This window comes from Saxophila tyrrhenica (assembly GCF_035928015.1).
Source record: "Saxophila tyrrhenica strain CCFEE 5935 chromosome Unknown scaffold_12, whole genome shotgun sequence".
NCBI classification, from domain to species: Eukaryota; Fungi; Ascomycota; class Dothideomycetes; order Mycosphaerellales; family Extremaceae; genus Saxophila; species Saxophila tyrrhenica.
Genome location: NW_027041744.1, coordinates 306,774 through 330,224, shown reverse-complemented (window position 1 = coordinate 330,224; position 23,451 = coordinate 306,774). Strand labels below are relative to the sequence as shown.

General features: G+C 55.4%; 12 protein-coding genes across 12 annotated transcripts; 7 read left to right on the top strand and 5 right to left on the bottom strand.

Annotated features, from left to right (window-relative positions):
* Positions 1 to 110: 110 nt before the first annotated feature.
* LTR77_007696 (uncharacterized protein) lies at positions 111 to 2,147 on the bottom strand (the record flags this gene model as incomplete). Its single annotated transcript, XM_064804933.1, has 1 exon — positions 111 to 2,147. The coding sequence occupies one exon, from the start codon at positions 2,145 to 2,147 to the stop codon at positions 111 to 113; it is 2,037 nt and encodes a 678-aa protein (XP_064656775.1).
* A 490-nt stretch (positions 2,148 to 2,637) lies between these two features.
* CCT5 (T-complex protein 1 subunit epsilon) lies at positions 2,638 to 4,481 on the bottom strand (the record flags this gene model as incomplete). The annotated part of the gene is made up of 4 exons (XM_064804932.1): positions 2,638 to 2,771; positions 2,833 to 4,320; positions 4,379 to 4,396; positions 4,466 to 4,481. 4 exons carry the CDS (start codon positions 4,479 to 4,481, stop codon positions 2,638 to 2,640), a joined length of 1,656 nt encoding a protein of 551 aa, XP_064656774.1.
* A 116-nt stretch (positions 4,482 to 4,597) lies between these two features.
* LTR77_007694 (uncharacterized protein) lies at positions 4,598 to 5,902 on the top strand (the record flags this gene model as incomplete). Its single annotated transcript, XM_064804931.1, has 4 exons — positions 4,598 to 4,884; positions 4,972 to 5,244; positions 5,305 to 5,700; positions 5,830 to 5,902. 4 exons carry the CDS (start codon positions 4,598 to 4,600, stop codon positions 5,900 to 5,902), a joined length of 1,029 nt encoding a protein of 342 aa, XP_064656773.1.
* Positions 5,903 to 7,875: 1,973 nt separating this feature from the next.
* On the top strand, positions 7,876 to 9,754 carry LTR77_007693 (uncharacterized protein; the record flags this gene model as incomplete). Its single annotated transcript, XM_064804930.1, has 3 exons — positions 7,876 to 8,107; positions 8,168 to 9,593; positions 9,652 to 9,754. 3 exons carry the CDS (start codon positions 7,876 to 7,878, stop codon positions 9,752 to 9,754), a joined length of 1,761 nt encoding a protein of 586 aa, XP_064656772.1.
* Positions 9,755 to 9,848: 94 nt separating this feature from the next.
* OYE32_2 (NADH-dependent flavin oxidoreductase) lies at positions 9,849 to 11,293 on the bottom strand (the record flags this gene model as incomplete). Its single annotated transcript, XM_064804929.1, has 3 exons — positions 9,849 to 10,679; positions 10,741 to 11,158; positions 11,217 to 11,293. 3 exons carry the CDS (start codon positions 11,291 to 11,293, stop codon positions 9,849 to 9,851), a joined length of 1,326 nt encoding a protein of 441 aa, XP_064656771.1.
* A 454-nt stretch (positions 11,294 to 11,747) lies between these two features.
* On the bottom strand, positions 11,748 to 13,764 carry LTR77_007691 (uncharacterized protein; the record flags this gene model as incomplete). The annotated part of the gene is made up of 3 exons (XM_064804928.1): positions 11,748 to 12,825; positions 12,898 to 13,356; positions 13,568 to 13,764. The coding sequence occupies 3 exons, from the start codon at positions 13,762 to 13,764 to the stop codon at positions 11,748 to 11,750; spliced, it is 1,734 nt and encodes a 577-aa protein (XP_064656770.1).
* Positions 13,765 to 14,604: 840 nt separating this feature from the next.
* On the top strand, positions 14,605 to 15,435 carry LTR77_007690 (uncharacterized protein; the record flags this gene model as incomplete). The annotated part of the gene is made up of 2 exons (XM_064804927.1): positions 14,605 to 15,041; positions 15,108 to 15,435. 2 exons carry the CDS (start codon positions 14,605 to 14,607, stop codon positions 15,433 to 15,435), a joined length of 765 nt encoding a protein of 254 aa, XP_064656769.1.
* A 218-nt stretch (positions 15,436 to 15,653) lies between these two features.
* On the bottom strand, positions 15,654 to 17,290 carry LTR77_007689 (uncharacterized protein; the record flags this gene model as incomplete). Its single annotated transcript, XM_064804926.1, has 3 exons — positions 15,654 to 16,937; positions 16,992 to 17,061; positions 17,109 to 17,290. The coding sequence occupies 3 exons, from the start codon at positions 17,288 to 17,290 to the stop codon at positions 15,654 to 15,656; spliced, it is 1,536 nt and encodes a 511-aa protein (XP_064656768.1).
* Positions 17,291 to 17,655: 365 nt separating this feature from the next.
* LTR77_007688 (uncharacterized protein) lies at positions 17,656 to 18,975 on the top strand (the record flags this gene model as incomplete). The annotated part of the gene is made up of 1 exon (XM_064804925.1): positions 17,656 to 18,975. The coding sequence occupies one exon, from the start codon at positions 17,656 to 17,658 to the stop codon at positions 18,973 to 18,975; it is 1,320 nt and encodes a 439-aa protein (XP_064656767.1).
* Positions 18,976 to 19,318: 343 nt separating this feature from the next.
* Positions 19,319 to 20,488, top strand: LTR77_007687 (uncharacterized protein; the record flags this gene model as incomplete). The annotated part of the gene is made up of 2 exons (XM_064804924.1): positions 19,319 to 19,653; positions 19,678 to 20,488. The coding sequence occupies 2 exons, from the start codon at positions 19,319 to 19,321 to the stop codon at positions 20,486 to 20,488; spliced, it is 1,146 nt and encodes a 381-aa protein (XP_064656766.1).
* A 432-nt stretch (positions 20,489 to 20,920) lies between these two features.
* On the top strand, positions 20,921 to 21,975 carry LTR77_007686 (uncharacterized protein; the record flags this gene model as incomplete). Its single annotated transcript, XM_064804923.1, has 2 exons — positions 20,921 to 21,445; positions 21,487 to 21,975. 2 exons carry the CDS (start codon positions 20,921 to 20,923, stop codon positions 21,973 to 21,975), a joined length of 1,014 nt encoding a protein of 337 aa, XP_064656765.1.
* A 341-nt stretch (positions 21,976 to 22,316) lies between these two features.
* On the top strand, positions 22,317 to 23,063 carry LTR77_007685 (uncharacterized protein; the record flags this gene model as incomplete). The annotated part of the gene is made up of 2 exons (XM_064804922.1): positions 22,317 to 22,874; positions 22,959 to 23,063. The coding sequence occupies 2 exons, from the start codon at positions 22,317 to 22,319 to the stop codon at positions 23,061 to 23,063; spliced, it is 663 nt and encodes a 220-aa protein (XP_064656764.1).
* Positions 23,064 to 23,451: the final 388 nt, after the last annotated feature.

Here is a 23,451-nt window from a genome sequence, read left to right as displayed (position 1 = left end):
TCACCAATCATCACCACAGAACTACATATCTTTAGACGTCCTGGAGAGTTCGGCCCAAGTGAGAAGCAAGCAGGTAAGAAGCACAAGATAGTTAGCATCTATCCCTCTACCTACCCCTTCCCCTCCGCCTCCTCCTCCCTCTCCCCCTCCAACCAAATCTCATGCCCATCACCCTCCCTCACAAACCTCCCCGCAACCGCGCCCAACACCGCCACACCAGCCATACCCCACCAAGCCGTCCCCACCACCCCCTTCTCCAATCCAACACCGTACAACCAACCAAACAACACCGGCCCCACCGTCCTCGTCGCCGAGCTCACGGACTGCGCAATCCCGTGCAACGTCCCCAGCACCGAGGGGTGGGGACAGCTGTTATTCACCAGAATAGCAGCAGCAGGGAGTGCGAACGTGCGCGCCATGACTTGCACGCAGAGCACGAGGGTGATGCCGAGCCAGACTAGGAATCCAGTCGCCTGGCCTGGCGGTGGTGTCGAGGAGGGCAGGGCGGAGAGGTAGGGCGCTAGGAAGTAGGAGATTGGGAATAGCAGGATGGAAAGGCGGAAGGAGCGAGTTGTGCCGAGGCGGAAGGAGAGGCGAGGGTAGAGCAGGAGTTGGAGGCTGATGCCAATCACGCCCAGGATGGCAAGAGCGGTTCCGATTGAAGGTGGCGGGAGGGCGAGGCCGCCGGTGAAGACGAAGGGGAGGTGGGGGTGGTAGTTCTTGGGGACAGTTTTGAGGGCCTCGCTCGGTCCTGTAGCGGGATGGGCGGATCGTGGTCGATGCTGGCTGCTGGCTGGGTCGTACCGCGGTGTGGAGAGGAAGACGAACCAGAGGTTGTTGAAGGTGCCAACGTGGCATGCCATGAGACCATGAGAGACGAGGGTGAACAGCACATTCGACGTCCAGATCCTTCGGAAAGGCAGCTTCCGTCGGACTGCAGGCTCCTTCGCTGTTGGCGTAGCCGCGCTCATCTCGAGATCCTCCTCTCCGCCATCCTCTCGATCAACCACCGGACGATACTCCTGCCTCGCCTTCCTCCTAAAAACCACCCTCCCAACCCACCGACTATACGTCAACCCCCAATCCACTCTCCCCCTCCTCCCCTCGAGCGTCTCCTCCAACCCAAAAACCAACGCCAACGCACTCAACCCCAGAAAAAGCGCATTAACCACATTCGGCAGCGCATAAGGCCACCTCCGCAACCACCCCACCCCCTCAAAAACCCCGGGCCAGCTCCCCACCGGATCCGCCAACAGCCCCCCCAGCAACGGCCCAATAATCACCCCAACATTAAACGTCATTGGCATCAACAAAAACGCCCGGCTTTGAAACCTCTTCTCCCGAATAATCTCACTAATCATCGTCCTCATCACCCCAATGTTCCCATTCAATGCCCCGCCCACCGCGCGCCAGACCACCGCTTGCGCGAAACTGCCGCTAAAACCGAACCCCAAGCTCCCTATAGCAGTCCCCAGGAGCCCGATAAGGATAACACGTTTCCGTCCAAACCACTCCGAATCCGCCGCCCGTCCCCACAGCATGGCCGTCAAGAACTGCGCACCTGTGAACGCGGCAGCGAGAATCCCGGCTTGCTTCGCTACTGTGCCGTCAGAGGGGGTAGAGCCGTCGGCGAGGGGGAAGGATTTGAGCTGGTAGAACATGTAGCTTTGTAAGGACGTTTGGGTTAGGGGTTCCGAGAGGCGGGCAAGGGTGAGGATGGTGAGTTGGCTTTTGCGGGGGAGGTCGGACCAGGAGACTTGTTTTGCTGTTGGGGAGCGGGGCGGCGGTGGAGGTTCGCTGTCGTCGCCGAAGCTGGTGTGGCTTGTGGGGCGGGTTAAGGGGGGAAGGGTGAGGAGGGTGTGGTGTTCTTCACGATGAGACGGGAGGTTAGAGAGGGTGGAGTCGGTGTCGTAGCCTGCGTCTTCGTGGTCCTCGTGATATTCGTAGTCTTCCTTGGAATACTTGCTGACGCCATGCTTGCGCCGTTCCCACCGTTCAAGCTCAACATCAGCATACTTCCGTCCTTCGTCAAAACTCCCGCCACCCGAGCCTCCGAAGAGGGTAGTCGCTGTACTATCTACATCTTCCGAAAACGCCGTACTCTGCGAGAACGTGTGTCTGTGAGTACTTTGCTCGTCGGTGTTCATCCAGTCCCCTTACCGACTGCTCGGGCGTAAGCCGTTGGATTTTTGGTAGCGATGTCGGCGAGCGTTCCAGCAACGAGATTGTTGGTGCAAGTCGAGCTTTTCCCACATGCACAGCTCGTGTGGTTGGAAAACGTGGATTGAAGGAATGAAGCTAGTAATGTTAATGCGGAAGGAAGAGAAGTGAATGTTCAGTTGACGGGCTGGGAGAGATTCTGACTTCGTAGAAAGTATCTGCGTTAACCGCAGCAGATGCTGCAGGCCCACATCTGCATGCAACCTCAACGGCGTGCGGAGGCCGACATAGCCGATGTCGTCTAAGAACGCCAACTACCTTATGCGAGAAACAGACTGAGATGCTTGACAGCAATACATGGCGTTGTGCAGGTGCTGTTCAGTATCGTGGATCATACAAGAGCTCTACATACCATACAGTACGTCACCCTGCACCGCCGCTATGCAGCAACAAGCCAGCATCAAGTCATGCATCCATCTAATACTCGTTCTCATCACTTCCCGCGACGATGACATTGTTGACCTTCAGCACCATGCGACATAGCTGTGTAGCGAGGAGTAGTTGCTGTCGCTTTGAGATGAGCGGGTCGATGACGAAGTGCTCTTTCATGTCTGTGAAATCGTTAGCAGCCATCACCATCACATATCAAGCCAAGTAAGGAGATTAGCTCACCATTCGAACCCGTCTGCATGCAATCGATCCCCAACCTCCCCCTCTTCTCGCCCTTACTCTGCCTCATCTTCAACTCCGCCAGACTCTCGATGGGACTCAACCCACTGTTCTCCGCCAGCGCCATCGGTACGGCGTCCAAGGCCTCCGAGAACGCGCGCATCGAGTACTGCTCCAGCCCTGGCTCCTCGAACGACGCCTGCTCGACTGCCATCGAACACGCAATCTCCGCCGCTCCTCCACCATACACAATGCGGTTGTCCTTGACCAGATTGCGGACGACGCAAAGAGCATCGTGGAGCGACCGCTTCGCCTCGTCGATGAGCATCTTGTTGCCGCCGCGGATGAATGCCGTCACGGCACGGGAGTTGGGGATGTCTTCAATGACGAGCATCTTCTCGCGCGTCGTACCGAAAGACATCTCACGCACCACACCCGCCTTGCCTAGCTTCTCCGCCTTGAGGTCTTCGAAGCGAGGGACGATGCGGCCGTTGGTTGCGATGGCGATGAGCTCGATTTCCGGGCCACCAACCCATCGCACGGCCGGAAGTTCGTTTGTGAGGAGAAGGTGGTTCGCTTCGTCGTCGAAACCCCATTGGCAGATGACCACGTTGGCGCCGGTGTCTTTGATTTGCTGGATCATCTCGGTGAACTTGGCCTGCTCGTACTTCTGCAACTCCTTGAACTCCGCGACGGTGGTGATGTCAAGCTTGTGCTTGGTCTTGGGTTTTGGTGGTTCGAAAGCGCAGGTGAGGATGGCGAGTTTGGCGTCCTTGACTTCGGACGGCATTTGTGGATGTGAGAAGTCCTTGTCCACGATCACACCCTTAACCAGGACTGTGTCTTGTAACGAGCCGCCGACCTTGCCGTCCACCTTGATGAGCTCGAAGTCGACGTCTTTCCTCTCCAAGTCGGCGACGGATAGCACAGCGTCCACAGCAATGTTCGCGAATTGATCATGTGCTTTCGAGACAATTTTCGAGCCCAGCGCGGTCTTGGCGACCTTGACGAGGTTATCCGTGTTGTCTCGCGAGAAGGGCATGACATCTGAGATGCGATCCAGCTCGTTGACTGCCACCTCACAGGCCGCATCATAGCCGTCCGCTATCCTGATCGGATGGATGCCCTTGTCAATGAGCTCGCTCGCCCTTTCCAGCAACGCGCCCGCCAGCACCACCACACCCGTCGTGCCATCTCCAATCTCTGCATCTTGACTCTGGCTTAAGCTCACCAACAACTTCGCAATGTGGTTGGTGATCTCCATCTGGCTCATGATGGTCGCGCCATCGTTGGTGACGGTGATGTCGCCATCAGGTGATATCAAAATCTTGTCCAGACCTCTGGGTCCGAGTGAGGTCTTGACGATGGACGAGACGGTCCGGGCAGCGAGGATGTGGTTCTTGATGGCTTCGATGCCATGAGTGCGCTTCTTCTTGCCCTGATCGCGGACGATGATGAAGGGGCGGCCTTGTTCGTCCTTGGCTATCTGGGCTGTTATACATCACATTAGCTAGGATCCTGGGAAGGTGTGGTGACTTGTGATACATACCGTTGCTGAGGTCGAGATCTGTTTCATTCAAATCACATCAGCCTTCACTCCGTTTGCAGTGACGTGTTCACATGCACCTTCACTTACTCATCTGTCCGGCCATCTTTGCTTTGTTTCTGCTTCTTCGTCTTCTTCCTCCAACCTCACTGCTCCCTCACCAGGCAGCTCACTGTTCTTCTTTCTTCCCTCGCACCTTCCAAGTTCGGCGGGCTTCACAAGATGCTTCGTCGTCTCGTGACCGGTGCCGGCGGAGTCCAAGCAAGCGGCGGTGTGGGAAGATCGAGGTATGTTTTCTTCGTTTGCGACCTGTCTCTTCCTCTCTTCAAAAATTCGAGGTATCAAATCGCGTTTGAGCGCACGGACCACCAGCTCCGACGCGCTTTCGAGCTCACACCTCAAACGCCGACGTCGACCTCGACCAACCATTCCATTGACCAGCCTCTCACCTTTTACGACACACCGCTGACCCCATTGCTGCAGTGGCGCACCGCGTGCGACCTCTACAAGTCAGTCACCGAGTCCGTCGGCCGAGGAGATGCCTCTTAAGTACCTCCACTGTCACAGAAGCGCACCATGAAATGGTGAGTCGCAAGGCGCAAGCTAACATCCACGACAGCCCCGATCTCTGACGACGAAAGCGACGGTCCCGACGCGATCCCAGCCAAGGGCAAGATTCCTACCAAGGCCGATGTAGCAGCTGCCGAAGAGGAAGAGGAAGATGACGATGAGGAAGACGCAGACGGCGAGGAGTACAAGGTGGAGAGGATCCTCGGGCACAAGCACATGAAAGGCGTGTTGCATTATCGGATCAAGTGGCTTGGGTACGACGATGAAGCAGATCAGACATGGGAGCCGATCGAGCACCTGTGAGTTCACGCGATCGATTACTTCATCCTGTAGAGAGTCGAGTTGCTGACGCCTCATAGCGACAATGCTATGGGCATTGTTGCGGAGTACCACGACACGATCGGCGGTCCGCCCGCCTCAAGCTCGCAAAAGAAAGGCGGCAAGAGGTCAGCCTCTGCCGCTAATCTCGACTCCCCCGCCGTCAAGCCCTCAGCCAAGAAGAAGGGTCGACAGTCAGAGACCAACGGCGTCACAACCGCGAAGCTGCCCGAAGGCTCGTGGGAAAGCCATGTCCTCCGCGTCCACACCGTCCTGGAGGAATCGAAGCCTTCGACAAAGCCCGCCAAGGGCACCAAAGACATCCGCACGCTCCTCGGCCTGATCGAATGGAACGACGGCACCAAGACCCAGCATCCTCTCGCGGTCCTACGTAGGAAGTGTCCGCAGAAGATGCTGGACTATTACGAGCAGCATCTGTAAGTCTTCACCTGTCTCCCTCCCTGCTTCGACAGCCTACGTTTGTGGTTTGTGCAGATCTCATTCTCGCTCTAGGACCTTCTGAGAAGACTGAAGGCGAAGGACCCCGCACTAATGCACGTTGATAGTGTCTTTCGACCGACGACAGCAACGGATGATGAGGATGCTGATGCTGCTGTTGTGAAGGGGGAGGATCTGTGAAACTTGTCATCGCTTGAGCGGGCATTGGTGAGGTATTTTGCTCTGAGCGCGCTCGAGGTGACTGCCTCCGCCTTTTGTGTAGCTGGGAAGGCGTCGGGGAGTCCAAGAGAGCGATCGTCATGATGGCTGGTATTCAAATGTGTCTTACTACAACGGAAGCGACGTATGAACATTGCTGACACCTTCTCACCTCCCGGCCAAGGGTAGGATGCGTGAGTATTGCCTTCTTTCCTCTCTCTTGTGCTCTTTTCATAACTGACATCCAATACCCCAGTGTCGCGGCCCCTGAGGTGCTGCTCAATGTGCGCCCTGTGAATTCTGCCAGGCTAACGGGCTGGACACACACCCTGCGCAATAAGTACTCGCATCTCTACTGAGCGATACTGGTTGCGTTGCATTGGCCTCCGACATGGGCATACAGGTCCGCGACGTCGGTGGCCGAACCGGGAACATTCAATCGTCTCTTATTATCTCCTCGAACAATACGTGCGATGCGGCCATGGACATGCAGTGGACGGGATGCTGACGGGTGGAGGAAGAGACGACGGCTCAGTGTTGGAGAGGCGTCTGTCTCGGAATGTTTCTCGCTAAGCAGTCAGTACCAACTAACACAGGACTGATCGCCGCATGCTGCTGCTACGCTGCTCGCAGAGCTGCAGTGGTCTCCTAATCTTCTGCCTAGATTGAATTTACTGTTGACAATACTGTGGTCGGGAGCGGAGCTTGGGTGGACGGCCGTGCCTGCTGGCTTATGTGAGCGGTCGGTAGATTTGGTTGAGCGTCTGCGGTGCATATATCCTGACATCAGCCTGCCGTTGTCCACCACTGGTCTCCTATCGCTGCCGTTGGCGTAATGGGAAGCCTCCAAGGTATTGGGGCGTCTCGATCGACGAAAGATATGCTTTCTTTGGGTCATTGCAGCGTTCTTCTTGGTCCAAGGCGATGGCATAGGCCCTAGTGACAAGACATCTGTCGATACTGGTGGTTATCACAACTCTTTATCATGAAAAAAGAACTGGAAAATACGATGGACCGCTCATTTCTACGCAGGATGGGAGGTGTTGTTGACCTGGTTTCCTGGAGTTCCCGACGAGCACACCGAGGTAGCCTGCCGCGGCGAGGTCCATGTACCTATTCAAGGGAGAGTTCCAGGTACGTACCTTCTGGATCGTTCATGTGGATGTTCTGGATTCGCTGACCGTTTGCATCAATAGTTCCATGGCGGCCTAGCTCTCATACTCAACGGACTTGCGCCCATCATATGTGCGTTGGAAGCCTTGGACATTCGCGGCGTTATCGTCGAGATGGATCACAGCAGACGATGGTACCGTACCGATCTCCATGGATCCAGGAGTCTATCGGCTCAAGCTTTGGGAGGGCCTGCTATTCCCGCAACCGAGACGCATCTCGTCCTGAGCACGAGATACCTCCCTCGTGTTGACCACTGCTATCCAATGTTGAGCACCAGAGCCTGGACCGTCGCTCCCAACGCCACGCCTCCCCAGATTCTACCCCGCAAACCTTCTTGCCATTGCGGAGATGTCCTCCTCTAACTTCTCCAACTATCGCAGCTATCATTGGCTGTTCAACTCCTCAGGTATCAGGTCACTCGGCGTGCAGTCCTGGAACCGCTCGCTGCCGTATGCCAAACACGCCGGATCTACTTTGTGACTTGGCGACAAGCTTCCGCCACCCTCTCGTACGCGAGTTTGTCTGCAGCAGTAGGCTTCTGGATTGCCAAACGCAGCCTTTGAAGTTGGACTGTCGCGGCTAACGAAGGCTGTCTTGCTGTCCAAAGGTGCTGATCCCCTCTCTTAGCAGCCGAGGGGAGATGAAGATAAGTACTGGGTGTCTCCTCTGCCACAATTGCTCTCATCCCAGCTTCTGTTTCCCTCAATAGCAAGTCCTCTCCCTTCTCCAGCCTGCTGCTCTTTTAATCTATACAGCAGGATTCATCCCCCTTCACCGCAGTCATGGGGGACGTTGAGAAGCATCAAGCACAACACCTCGAGGAGCTAGAGCGAGTGTCCACCAAGCAAGAAGACTCCCGCAATGGCTCGCTGGACAAGATCCAGACGCACGAGACCTTGGCCGCCGTTGATGTGCACAACAAGCAGGCGTTTAAGGGTGATGACTCTGATGGACGGCTCGGATGGACTGTCCGAAATTGGTTCGCTGCTGCCTTCCTAGCCATGCTGTACACAGGTATGCATTTCGATTAAGGTTAATGGATCAAGACAGATGGCTGACTTGCCATTACCACAGGCTCCCAGATCCTCCTCTACTTCACTGGAGGCTCCTTGTCCTACATCGCCGTAGATGTCGGCGGCGGCGCAGCAGTCGGATGGATCCCAGTCGCCAACACTCTCTCAATCGCTGCCGTGTGTCCTTTCGTCGGATACCTCCAGGATCTCTTCGGAAAGCGCTACATCGCCCTCTTCGGCGCTCTCTGTCTCTGCATCGGCTGTGCAGTCATGGGCACGGCCAACAGCCTCGGAGCAGCTCTAGTTGGACAGGCATTCGCTGGTGCAGGAGCTGGCATCGGTGAACTCACCGGTCTCGCCGGCCTCGCGGAGACGGTGCCAGTCAAGCATAGAGGCTACTCCCTAGCTGTGCTCACCGCCTTCGTCCTCCCCTTCTGCCCTTACGTCCTCTACTCCGAACTCTTCTCCACGCGCTACACCTGGCGCGTTGGGGCCTGGATCTCCCTCGCCTACAACGGTCTCACCGGTCTCGGCCTCCTGCTCACTTACTTCCCGCACGCCCATACTCGATCCGAGGGCATGAGCACCTCGGCCACCATCAAGCGTATCGACTTCGTCGGCGGCCTTGCTTCCATCGCCGGTTTGGTGCTCTTCCTCATCGCCCTCCAAGCAGGCGGCAACACGCACCCATGGAGTTCAGCATATGTCCTCGCTACCTTCCTCATCGGCCTCGCGCTGATTGCGTTCTGGGTCCTTTGGGAGGCCAAGTTTGCCAAACACCCCATGATACCCAGACAGCTATTCAAAGGCCAAAAGGTCGTTGGGCTAGCCTACGGCGTCGCCTTTGTTGCCGGCATGAACTTCTTCTCCCTCCTCAACTTCTGGCCTCTTACGATCAGTCACGTCTACGACCCCGTCCCCGTTCAGATCGGTCTTCGAGGCATCTCCGTCGGCTTCGGTACGGCTGTCGGTGCGATCTTCTGGAACGCTCTCCTCTCGACTTTCCCGGCCCACTGCAAATGGATCCTCTTCATTTCAGCAGGCATCCTCACTGCCTTTGGCGGAGCACTGGCGTCGATGACTCCTAACAACGTCGTTTCCACTGTGGCTATCGGCACCGCCGCGTCTTTCGGTCTAGGTGGTGTCATCGTTCCGGCGGCTACGGTAGCTATGATCGCTGCTCCTGATGCCCTCATCACGACGGCTGCTGCGCTCTCGCTGTCGGTTCGCGCGGTGGGTGGCTCCATCGGATACTCGATCTACTACAACGTCTTCAAGAAGAAGCTCACCGCCAAACTCCCTGCGCTGGTGGGCACTTATGCTGTAGCGGCCGGTCTGAACCCAGAGTCAGCTGTCGACTTTGTCACGGTGTACGCCACGCTGGGCGCTGAAGCGGCGGCGGAGATTCCTGGTGTCACAGCACGGGTGCTGGAGGGTGCGCTGACTGGATCGCAGTGGGCTTATGCTGAGTCGTTGCATTATGTCTGGTAAGCCGCATCGCTCTCCTACCTGACACATGACAAGAAGCTGACAGTGAGGCTGTAGGTACACGAGCATTGCCTTCGGCACTTGCGCCATGATCTTCTCGATCCTCATCGGCAACACCGCACGCTTCCAAACGAACAGAATCGCCGTGGAGCTGTCTTAGTAACGTTGCATTTCGTGCATATCTACTCTATTAATGTAGAAGCTCAAGCAATCGACCATTCATCTGAATCATCGTACTTCATTACCTCGTCACGTTACTCCGCATCCTTCTCCAAATCCAAGAAAACTGGCTTCTCCTTTGACCCCCTCCCCGCCATACCCCAGGCAATCTGATTCGGCATCCTCACCTTATGCCCCAGCTCGTCCGCCCACGCAAACACTAACCCGGGATTCTTCTGGAACCCCCTGCCGACGGTCACCATATCCAGCCCATCCTCCTCCACCAACTTCTGCGCCAGCTTCGCGTTGTCGATCATTCCTACACTGCCGACCTTCATACTATCACCGACAGCTTTCTTGATCTCAATAGCAAAGTCGGCTTGGTACGCCGGCTTAGTGTGCGGATGCTGCAGGGGGTGATTGCCACCTGTGCTGACATCTAAGACGTCCACGCCGGCTTTGGCAAGCAGAGGCGCGAGTTTCAGTGTGTCGGCTTGGGTCCAGGATTCGGGAATCTGGTCTTTGGGCGCTTCTTCAAGCCAGTCGGTGACAGAGATGCGGAGCCAGAGTGGCATGTCCTTGGGCATGATTCCGCGGCACATCTCAACGGTTTCCATCACCAGACGGATGCGGTTGTCGAAGCTACCGCCGTACTTGTCTGTGCGCTGGTTTGAGACCGGGGAGATGAACTCATGGAGCAAGTAGCCGTGAGCGGCGTGGATTTCGATGGCGTTGAAGCCGGCTGTGAGGGCTCGTTTGACAGAGGCGCCGAAAGCGGCTTTGAAGTCGTCGATTTCTTGGAGGGACATGGCGCGTGGGTTGGCGTGGTGTTCGTTCCAGGCGATGGCGGAGGGACCGACGACGTCGTCTGGCCAGCCGTTGAGGTCTTTGCCTGCTACTGCGCCGCTGGATAGCCAGGGGGCGACCTGGAAAGAGAAGCGTCAGTGATGGTTTCTTTCTCGATTTCGCAATTTGGGAAATACTCACAGTCGAAGCTTTCCTGCCAGCATGTCCCAGCTGGATCATAACCTTCTGACTCTGGGAATGCGCAAATTCGCAGAGTTTCTTCAGGTTCTCAATCTGACTGTCCTTCCAAAGACCATTGTCTTCGGGCGTGATCCGTCCATTCGCCGTCACTGCTGTCGCTTCTACGCACGATATGCCAGGACCTCGCTGGATGATGCCACCCATATGCGTCAGGTGCCACATGGTGTAGTGGCCATCCTCAGCGGAATACTGACACAGAGGACTAAGCATGATCCGGTTAGGCATGGTAAGGCCCCGGATCTTAAGGGGGCGGAAGAGCTTGGGGACATTCTGGCCTTCGATGACCTGTGCTGTGCCTGCTGGTGGGTTCTGGGCTGGAGTGAAGTAGGAGATGCCGGGGGCGGGTTTGTTCGCGAATCTGGTTCAGGTCAGTATGCAGCCGTTGATGAGCACCACGAAATGATAGGCGAGCTTACTGTGGCTCGGTTTTGTCCTTGGTATCGTGGTGGATGTTGTGGTGGGAAGAAGATGTGGTGGTTGTTAAAGGAGGCATGTTGTAGTTCTGGGTTATCGTGAAGTGGAGTTCTGGTTGATAGGTAGTCGGGAAGTCAAGTCAATGGATTCCAGGAAGGTGGCGGGTCAGACGCAGTATTTGTACTCACCAATCTTCCTTACGATGGTCTCCTCAAACCACTACGCATTAGTAAGTCGCCTTCAAACATCGTAGTCCCGAAGTTTCAAAGTTTGAAGTCCAGAACCAACGTCATCCGCCCAATGGCTCAACAGCAAGAGCTCCCGCAGCTGCCGGGCGATACCGACATCGCACTCGAAATCTTACTAAGTCTCCTTCAAAGGCATTACAACAACATTGCCTCATGTTTTGTTGCCCGATCACTCCAATGACAAAGCTCTCAGCTCTCGGGAGATCGGGAGTCTCTCGGAGGCGATGACATGGTGTAGGCAAACTCTGCACGAAGGAGACTAGGTCGACAAATCGAACGGGTGCATCACCGTATCATTACATCCTCAACAGGGATACGATCTAGTAACATTGCCTCGCCCGCCATCACACCCTGAACAAAGGCCTCGCCGATAAGCTCATACCCTTCGCCCTCCTCCAACGGCCGAAGTACATAGGGCACATCCGCTCCCAGCACCACGAAGATCAAATCTCCCTCCCTTGTCCCATGCGGCACCAGACCAACATACCCCGTCCCTGAAGCGAAGACCACTCTCCCCCGCGTAGGACCGAGCGTCAACGTCTGAGAGGCACTATGAGACGCATCGTCTGATGTATCCACTTCATGCAGCAGGCTGTTTCGACGCCCTTTCTGCGCGGCGGTGATGTAGTACCCATGCTTGCAGATGGAAATGTCCCGACGCATCGCTTCGAAGGCATCCACGTTCATTGTGCTGCCGGGCGAGCGGGCAATGCGGGTGAAGGCGATTTGCTTCGCTTCTTCCAACCATTTTTTGATCAGGTCGTGTGAGTTTGTGCTTGATGTGTCGGACAGATGTACAGAGCCGACGTCTTGAACCGAGTCGAGTAGTTTGCCACACAAGAGGAGACCGAAGTCTGGTTGCCAGTCGAACGTAGCTAGCTTATCGCCGCCTGCCGCGAAACGGTGGCTCAACCCGAAGACGAGCGGGCGGCAGCTGAGGTTGGTAGTCCAATCCGGCACCCACGAGGGTAGCTTGAGTTTCTGGTTATGTCTGCCAGCACAGGAGAAGAGGATCATAGCCCTGCGTACTTCGCGTAAGTGTGATAACATCTCCAAGCTGGCTGCTCTTCGCCTGGCTTGCATTTCCGTGACCACTCCAACGGTTTGGAGGGCAAAGTCAGTGAAGACTGATTCCGGAGACATGGAGTAGTCGGGATTAATGTCGTGTTTTCCCAGTCCAAGTAGAGCGTAGACTTTGTCGCGAGGATCGGTTGCTCCGAGCCCGCGCGACATCAATAGAAGGTCAAGAAGTTGAGGGTCATCGTCTTCGTCGATCATCGACTCCGGCTCTGAGTATACATGATTGTCGAACTGAGCCTCTATCTGTACTGGTGATATCGGGGTTGCGATGAGTCTTTGGTGGCTAGCACGATACGGCACAGCGATCAGTACCTCTCGAATGTCCTGAAGATATTCGAGCAAGAGTAGTGCTTACCGTAGCCTTATCCGATTTATCCTCGAGAACGGGAGCTCGGAAGCAGAAATCGCTTGATCCAGCTGCCATACCCGCGGCATCGGTCCTTCCAGCAGAGCAACCACGCTCTCCAAATCATCCCAAGTGAGCATCGAAGGGCCGAGCACCAGTTCAACATTGGGGTTCAGCACAACCTCTTGCACCACCCAAGTACGCCAGAACCACGGTCGTCGCAATATCAGCGACAAAGCAGTCCACCGCCTGTGTCCTTGCTTCGGCAGTCCATGGGTCTCGAGGTCCGCTGTACCCAGCCCACTGACCGGCTGATAGCGAGCGATAGAAAGCAGTTGCTTCGCCAACTGCATGCCCGCCCTGCTATCATCGTAGTCTTCACCTAGCCACACAACGACTTTTCTCGCACCCTTGAAGATCTGGCCCATGAGCTGGACTTGCTGATTTCGCTCCTTGATACGCTCTTGACTACAAAGCGAAGGGTAGAAGGGTTAGCGAATGTCTCGCACGTCGTAGGATCTTAGCCAAATACCAAATACACAGCTGATCAATCCAAAGAACCACCGGCTCATAAGCATCGCGAAACCGGTGCAGCGCTTCCAGCAGTGTCGGGGTCACCGCCAGACGCCTTCCATTACACAAGATAGACTTTGTACGGGCATGGTCACCCCATACATACGAGAGCGCATCGTACGGTATCTTCTGAGGTCCGCTTACGAAGGAGTCCAGCAAATTGATGGATATACCTTTATTGCCGGTGCCGGGGAGGATTTGAGCGAGGCGGATACCGGTTTTGAAGCTCTTCAAGAGGCTGTACTTGAAGTCCCCAACCTCGCTCGTGGTGTCGGAGGCGGAGGTCCAGCGGGTGAGATACATTTGGTACGTGCGGTCATCCTTTGCTGTCGGGTTGGTTCATGTTGTTGTCGGCCGACGGGTCTGGTGAAGTCTGTTGTCTATCCCTGGTTCTGCGATGCCACCAGATGGCTACATCAACCATGAAAGAAGAAAGATTCGCATCTTCGCACCATCGAGGCATGGGCTTCCTCCGTCAGCTGCGGCTCGCGATCATGCAACATGATTGGGCAATGATGGTGTGCCGCTAGCTGATGTCCTCTGGCGGTGCTGCGGTAGCTCCTCCGGCATCGTGAGCCGTTGTCGTTATCCTCATCGCGTCGTCAGTGCAAAGCTGACGTTGGGTGTCACGAGAAGTGTGATTGTTGCACCGGAGTTTGGTCGAGATAAGAAGATTCATGTTCAAGGCTCCCAAGATGCCCAACGCCTGTCTACGGTCGCATTGATTGTACCCCAAGTGGCAGCAGCTAACGGACGTTAACGTTGCACAACAAGTGCTCGAGTGCTCGCTGATCGCTCCTGCTCACTGTCAGCATCTATGTCAGCAACAGCGACCCCAGATATGAGTTCAGGTCTCTGTCGACTTAGGACTTAAAAATGCACATTCTGAACGATCTCCTTCGCTTCTCCATCGATCAGTCGAAGACGGTCTTATCCGCCAAGCGGATGGCGCACTGCACAGTAGTTTACGCGAGCGATTGGCCAAGGGGCCTTCAGCTTGTGACAGGCCAAAGGTGGGACATCCTCCTTGCTCCACGACGTTTTGGCATAGCCTTGCAAGTATTCTCTTCTCTTTCATCTCATTTGTAGTCTCCTTCTTCCGTACCATCAACATCTTCTTCAGCATCACATCAAGCAGAAACAATGTTCAAACCCTTCGACCGCGGCGCCAAAACAGCGCCCAGCAGCTACCCTCGAGTCCCCTTCCACCTCTTTCGATGTTTCCAACTCATATCCAGCATAATCGTCGGAGGCATCATGGCATACTTCACTTACCACCTTCGACACGATAATTACAAGGAGCCTTGGACTTTCATCTGGCTGTTCTCCGCGTCCCTCGCATCAATCGCTGCATTGACCGTCACGATATGCCTCCATTGCCTGCTCGGTCTCAATCCAAGACTCAATATTGGCATCAATGCTTTCCTTGCGGCGATATGGGCGCTCAGCTTCGGGCTCCTGACGTGGTACATGACCGATACGTTAGGCGATGCATGCGACACTGAGCATTGGCACGAGGATGTTGGGATTATGGTTTGCAGGATATACAAGGCTTTGTGGACATTCACTTTGGTTGGACTGTACGTTTTGAACATCTCAAGGACCTTGCTGGTGCGTTTCTTCGCTGACCATCATTCGGCTTCCAGTGGAGCAACCCTCGCAGCCCTCTTCCTCGACATCTACGTCCACCGCAAGCAAACAAGCCGCGGCATGTACAAACTCCCAGACCTTGATGCGAAGCGACCGGGGGCCACTCATGGGCCTTATACAGAGACACCGAACAATTACGGTTATGGCGGTCTATCTGCGCCGCGGGAGAGCGAGGTTTGGGAAGAGCCACGAAGGTCTACTGGACCGTATAGCGAGCAAGCGGACACGCTCATCAATGAGAATGCGAGAGACATTTCGGACGATGCGGTTTTTGGACGGTATGATACTGGATATCAAGGCGCTGGCGCGACCGTTTTGCGTTGAGGGGGCGAATTATGGGGGCGGCGTGTTTTAGCGAGGTATGATTGATGATTGAGAAGCGTCATGAGCGTATTGAGCCTACCGAATTTCCATCCAAGGCGTAGCGCCCCGTCTATCTTGCTCGAAGGCAGCGCTCCAATTGCTGTACTCCGGTGTCTGCGCCCTGGCCAAACCACGATTGTAGGCCAACTAACAGCACGACTGCGAGACTAGACTCGCCTTCAGTACCCCGACTCTTGCTTGGCCCTCAACCTCGCTCCGAACACCCACAGAGCCACCGCCGCCGGCATACCAAGACCCAGAATAGAGAACGCGATCGTGCTGTTGCCCCACCCATACCCCATCACGGCGTACATCTTGGGCGCAAACAGCGGGAACGCAAAGGCAGTCAAGCTCCTCAGAAACTGCATAGCCGCCGTCGCAGAGCTCGCATATTCTGGATACGCATCAATAATGTAGGCGTTCAACGGCATTCCAGCGATCTGCGCCCCAAGGCAAAAGACAAAGACTCCCAAATCGACGACGAACCAGAAGACAGGGAAGTGCGCCGCCCAGCCGTAGATTAACAGTCCAGCCGCACCGATGATGGACCCAGGTAGCATGAGCGGGAGATGGAATTCCGGCGCCGTCTCTCCGTTCGCTCGTCTGGTGAGACGTTTGTATACGCGATCCATCAGTGCTCCACCGACCTGCGAGCCAGCGATTTCACCCAAGGCGACGGCGATGTAGTGCAGACCGCTGATCTCGATGGAGGTGTGGAAGCGCTTGATCCACATGTCGGCGAAGGTGGAGAGGACGATGTACAGGACGCCGTAGCTGAATCCACTGAGCAGCGCCATGCACTGGACGGCTGGGTGCGTGGCGAGCAGGCGCAGTGGTCGGGTGAGAGCGCGGAGTAGGACTTCGCGAACTGACTTGGAGCCGTCGAGACGCTCGGCCGCGGTGTAGTAGCGCTGGTCTCCAGTGTCTTTTCTCAGCTTCGCTGCCCGACGACGGAGGATCAGCGGTCCGTACGTTTCGTGGAAGGCGTAGAACGAGAGCATGATCATCACAGCCTGGAAAGCAGACGTCGACCAGAACATCCAGCGCCAGGTTGTGCGTTCCGCCATGAAGCCGCCAATGATGGGTCCGACCGCCGCTCCAAGCAACGGAATCAGCAGGTATATCGCCAACGACTTTCCGCGCTGCTCCGCCGTCCAGACATCGCCCAACACCCCTCCAGAGAGGGAGTAGATCGCACTGGCCCCGAATCCAGCAATGAAACGAGACGCGATCAGCAGTTCCTTAGAATTTGCGAAGCCGCAGACGATGTTGAAGACCAGGAACCAGACATTCGATACATGAAGCAGCGGCTTGCGACCATAGAGCTCCGACAGCGGACCAAGGACGAGTGGACCGAAGGCTGTTGCTAGCATGTAGGCGGACAGAGCCATAACGGCTTCCATGTCCGACATGTGGAGTTCGTGGGAGATGGTTGAGAGGGCAGGGGCCATGATTGTGCTGACCTGGGATGGGCATCAGACGGGGATGGTGGATGGTCGATTGGAGGGGCAACGTACCATGATGCGGTTGAAGGATGTTGCGGCGAGGACGTCGGTAACTGTCCATTTCTTGCTCCTGGACCAGCATCTGGGGAATGTTAGAATAGCAATGAACGAGGTGTGAGCGGTTCTGACCTCGGGTTCTCTGGATCAAATGGCTCGTCGAAGGTCACCAGGAATAGGTCGTCTGCTTTGGTTGGTTCCTTAGTTGCAGGAAGAGCTGCCAGTTCAACGTCTTGTGAAGTTGACCGAGTAATTTGATCAACGGGGTCGTTTGGTAGCTGAATGTCAACAACATTATGGGAGTTTTGCTCCATCGCGTTTGCCGGTCTGGATGTATGGTGAAGGACGATGGTCTTATCAGATGATCCGATTACATTTTATATAAGCGCGCGAACACGCCTCTCCACTTCATCCGATCACATCGAACCACATTTTCAGCAGGCAGCACGGCTAGCACGGCTCCAATCAGTCGGAGAAGACGCGGTGAGTCGCGTAGACTGACGTGCGGAATCAAAGGCAGCAGAACGCTTCGAACGCCGGAACTCCAGCGGCTGAGTTCCGTGATTTCGTCAAGATAGCAAGCATTGCGACACTATCGTGGCCCACGACTGTGTGGTGAAGGGCACTGAGGACGGCGCTATCCTTTGCCGGCTCCGTGTAAGGACTGCACGGTGTCGATATGAATCCAGGAAAGTGCGGCAGTGTCCAACCACGGATCATCGTCCACGGCGGCGCGGGCAATATCACCAGAGAGAATCTCCCGCCAAAAGCATACCATGCCTATCGCTCTGCCCTGCTCGAGGTCCTCCACGAAGCAAACGCGAGGCTTCGCCTTCCCGGTGCCACAGCATTGGACGTAGCTTCCTTCGCTGTCTCATTGCTTGAGAACAACGGGCTGTTCAACTCCGGCCATGGCGCTGTCTACACCACGGCCGGCACTCATGAGTTGGAAGCCTCCATCATGGTGTCGAAAGGCTACCGCAAACGCGGCGTCGGCATCATGAAGGTCACCAGAGCGAAGAATCCTATTCTGGTAGCTCGAGAAATGCTTATCAGAGGCGAAAAGGAAGACGGCGGTGGTGCTCAAGGGCACGTCCAGTTGGCAGGTCCGACCGTCGACCAGCTTGCTATGGACTGGGGACTCCAAATAGTGCGCCCTAGCTACTATTGGACTCGAAGACGATGGGACGAGCACCGTCGTGGGCTGGGGAAGAGCCATGATGGGGAGACGTATCAGCGGCACAAGCGGCAGGTTGATGAGTGTATTGCTGAGAGTAATTATAATGAGGATGCGTTTGACGATCCCACCTGGGACGGTAAAGAGTATCTACCTCAAGGTACTGTCGGGGCTGTTGTGCTGGACAGCTCTGGAACGGTGTGCTGTGCTACTTCGACTGGAGGCTTAACGAACAAGCTACCTGGCCGCATCGGCGATACGCCTACCTTTGGAGCTGGCTTCTGGGCGGAAGAATGGACGTCAGTGCACACTGCCTTTCTACCGCCACCACTTGATACGTTGAGGTCACAATTACCTTCTTCACTGGTTTCCCTCATCATCGACTGTCTGCCCGGACTTTCTGGCTACCTACCTTTACCTCACTCCCCAACAAACGAACGAAAGCAGACCATTCACCAGCCGCGAGCAGTCGCCATGTCAGGTACAGGCAATGGAGACTCCTTCCTCCGGCTATCTGCTGTCCATACCGCCGCAGCAATGGCACGCTTCCAAGGTTCTAATACGCAAACTCATGGCAGCGAGCACTTCCCACTACAATACGCTGTGACCTCGGTCGCAGGTGCGGACGGGATGTTGCAGCAAAGTGCGGAAGACCGATGGCATAAGACTGGAGAGGGCGAGGGAGGCATAATCGGTATTGACTTTGCGGATGGGAAGGGTAGGGTGGTGTATGATTACAACTGCGGAGGAATGTTCCATGCTTGGATCGACGACGATGGGCGGTCAAGGTATCAACTGTTCAGGGATGAGATAGATGTGTGAGGCGACATAACCGCGGGAGATTCACTGGTGGGTTGAGACAAACACACCTCACTGGCTTTACCACTGCGAGCAGTTCACAGCCTTTGTCTCGCGACGAGTTCGTTACAGCCACGCAGCAAGCAGCTATCACAGCAAACGATGCATACACGGCGAGATTGTCACGCTGAAGAGGTAGGTGCAAATCTCACTTGCGTCAAAAGATCCCACACGTTACGAGACCGTCCCATCTCAGCTGCGGCTTCTGTTGTCTGCCTTCTGCGATTGGCCTGAACGACTGCCGGCGGTCATAATGTCAGAACCCTCAGTTCAGCCCGAATCTCCCACATCGTCAGCGTCCCTCGCAATGGGGACAGCCGCGGCTGGTGGCTGGGCCCGGCTCGATCAATATACGAGTATTGCTCAAGGAAGACACAAGACGCAAAACATTCATGAACAGACTTTGCAGCAGCCAGATACCACGCCGAAGTTCAGTATCGTGTGGAGCTCAACAGGTGCCAACTGCTTACCGGTCCTCGCCCTTGTCGTCGAAGGCCTTCTTCAGTGTACTCTGGAGCCTAAAAATCCAATCCTTAAGCGACGTTTCGTTTCTGATGGGCTTCGCCGTCTCGTCCGCGACTTCGGCGCACCTAATGTCAACCCAGATCTGTTTACAAAAGGCAATGTTCTCTGTTCTCTAATGTAAGGTGTTCGACGTCACTTCAGCTCAACCGCCTACTGCTCGCTATGCGACAAGGAGATCAAGCAGGGCGACAAGACGAGGAACCGGTACACAAAAGACGGGTACACGCGCGCCCTTTTGAAATGCTTCCAGGTGGAACGGCGGCAAGCTCGTCGCCAGTTCCTCCCCGCATACCCAAAGGCCTGCGCAAGGTGTCGTTATCATGGGAGAGATGCGAAATGCGATGGGAAGACGCCATGTAACGAGTGTATGAGCAGGCAATATGGCAAGCGTCGCCTCTGCAAATACGGCATCGACTGCGGAACTGTCCTCCGAACTGATGTCTCTGAAGAAGATGGTGTCCCTAAAGACGAGAAGTGCATTCGCTGTCTGAAGTGGGGGGCGAAATGTAATGGGAAGCATCCGTGTGGTGTGTGCGCTCGACGCGGCGATAAATGTGCGTACAAAGAACCCGACTTACCAGCTGACCAAGTATCCATGGATCTTGCAGACGACGACTGGATCGCTTGGGAAGTGTCGCGTGACGAAGCAGATACCTCTTGCTGGGGTTTCGTCGTGGAGGAAGACCGGAGGTCTTGGTTTTCGAAGAGTGAAGCAGAGCGTAAGCGCCTCAACAATGAGGCGGTGTCCAATGGGTTCGATCAGGAACCACTCATTGCCATAGGAGCTCCGGTCGTGGCGTGGGCCTGGAGGTCTGGACCGCAATCTCCGGGTGGGCAACATTCACCACGCCCACAGCCGGTACGCTCACTAAATCCTCCAAGTTCGTATGATGAGGTCGGGCAGAAGAGCAGAATTCGGGTTTGGAAGGGAGGGCCGATGCGAACGTCATGAGTGCAGCCCAAGAAGGAACCTCGTGGCCGAGCGGTGTGATTCTTGCACATTCGATCCCCATCCAGTAGGTTGTGGCCAGTGGTATAAGCCTACCCGTCTCACAGGCCATGGCAAGACGACGGCCCTTCAGCAACCACAAGGCAGATCTACGACTGCAGCAACGAACACGGAGAGTCCTGGGCCAGCATGGAGGAGGGGTGGCGAGCAGCACAGGCGTGCAACCCCAACATGAGTCTGCAAAAGCGTTTGCTGATCGTGATTCCATGAGTGAGTGAGCCCTGCGAGATAGATTGTGTCAATACTGAGTATGCGCGCTACCAACGCCATTCCTCTGCTGTACTTATAAGTTCTGTCCACGATCAGTGTAACTTGTCAATTGCCATATTTCCTCAAAGGTACGACAACATCCAATCTTATCGAACGTTCCAAACAATGCCTGGAGAATACATGAAGCTGTGGCTCGCCGAGAACGAGTTCTTATGCGTGAGAGAGGGGAGAGGGGGCACATTTGCCTTCGGTCCTTCGTTGGAGAATGGTCTTGTAGACATCCACATACCTGAAGGAGGGCTGATAGGCCTCCAGTTCTGCCACACCTGCGTCGGTCTATTTCTGCGACTGGACAAAGACCGCTCGTTCGTCGCTCACATCAATGGCTGGAGCTTAGCTGCACCACCACTCCCACACAACTTCATCGAGGGAGCAGCAGCTGACCGAATGCGCGAGGAAATATTTGGCACACTCCAGATAGAGGCAAAGCAAATGGAGTGGGACATCGCGGATGAGTACTTCGCCGAAACTGTTGTCGTGTGCTGCCCTCACCCAAGATTGGCGTCCGAGGATGGGAAGAAGATGGATGTTGCAGGATCGTATGTCATAAAAGGACTCCGAGACTTCCTCCACGCGCAGGCGGAAACACTGCGCACAGCGGCCGATGAGTGGTATGAGGAGGCCGTTGAAGTAAGTACTACCGATGGCTAGTGGACATGATGCGCCAGCAGCTCGTCCAAGAGGCCGGAGCAAAAGTGGAGAACGAAGACTTGCGCAAAGATGTGGCCAAAGCTGACTGTGAGTTGCAGCGATCGAACCACCTAAGTAGCAGGGCCACCAGCCTCACCCAGAACGCACGTTTTGCGGTCCAAAGACAGCAACATGGCTTCATCATTGAGCACAAGGACGGAGAAGTAGCGGTCGTGAAAGACATCGCGGGCTATCCCATCACAGGTCCGGGAGGTCTCAGGCACGCCGAGGACCATGGCGTTTACTGGCGGAGGGAGTTGGGGTGGGTCGAGGGTTTCATCTCCCAGAAGTGGCAGTTCAGCGATAAAGACGACCAAGATTTTTATGAGTCCAAGAGGCAGGAACTCAGCAGAAAAAACATACCTGTCTGGCAATTGACTGGGCGAACGAGTGATGCTTCAGAGGATTCCATGATTATCGGCCTGAGCGACGATGAAGACCTGAAATGGGAGCCGCGAGGTCAGCAATAGAGCACGGCCATTGATCCTGCTCTCGTGGAAGACTGACCGACCACAGCATGGCACAGCGACTGATCATCAGCCCAAGCTTCTTCAAGATAGGAGGGCATGCCTCCTCCGGTCCATGGATAAGGCCAGTCGAACATGCATCGTCGTGCAAAGCCGGTATCGTGCGGCCACGGACCTGCTGTGCATAGCTTGCTGTAGCACACCGATGGGGCAGGCACCAATTTTGGCAAACACAAAGTATCCAAGTTGTCTTGAAGTAAGTGCCGCTGCGAGTAAGTAGAATTTTGTATCATTTCCTTCACACACTTATCAAGCTGGGTCCAAAGTCACCTACCCTAGATCCCATGGAAGCTTCAGAGGCCCAGAAGAAATCGTTGCACGAGGCAATGGCGGAGCTGTATGAGGACTTTGAAGGCGACGCATTCTTCACCGTGCCAGAGGGGAACGGCAGTACATTCTCTTTCGGCACGAAATTTGACGGCGCCGATGATGCCACTCATCACATCGAAGGATCAACCAAGATAGGCACATTCTTCTGCATCACTTGTGTGAGGTTGTATATCCAGATCGACAGCCGCGGGTGCTTCACGGCCCATATCAATGCCTGGTCGCTTTGCGAGCACATTTTCAACTTTGTCGATGCCGCAGATGGCGAGGTGATTCGAAAGGAGGTCCAAGGACGTCTGCACTATGAGTACAAGACTAGGAATTGGGATTGCGGAGATGACAACTTTGCGAAGCTGGTGGTTGTATGCTCTCCGAGGCCACAGGTGTTTGTTGAAGGTGAAAAGGTGCTTGAAGAAAGCATCAAGTTGGGCGGGTGGAACGTTTTCCTGGGGGTTAGAGACTTCCCTTCCTCAAGGCGAGACAACTCCCATGTCACACTTCTGGTGTTGCACATGGTCTGTTGTATTTGACCATAACATCATTTCACCCTGCGAACAACACATCAATCCTCCCCATTGGCAAGCTCACACTCCCTCAAGAACGTAGCCTCCTACGTGTTGAACCGCACCGGCATGTACATCTTCGCAACCCTCCTCGCCTCGCGCTCGGCAAAAGTACACTCTTCGTCCTCGTCGTATACCTAGTCGAAGACGATCTGACCATCGCCTTTCATCCCAGAGCTGCTGCCCGCCCAGTGCTGGCCTTCCAAGCGCGCAAACTCGCAGATGTCCTTCACGGCATCTTTGTCTCCCGGCCGGCAGCCCTTGACGTCTCCAAAATCCACCCAGAGATTGTAGTATAGCGACCGATCTACGAACATCCTGAACTTCTGCGGGAGCGGGTGGTACATCCTCGTAGTACCCTTGCCATCGCGGAAGACGGGGTCTTGCGACTTGTCGACCTGCCGCTCGAGGCGAACAAGCGGGTGGGTTGGGAACTCCTTGCTCAGATCACCGAAGTCGACGTCTCCAGCAGGCTTACGTAACCGCCTCCAACCAATCCACAACCACAAGTCCAACATGAAGCTCCTTG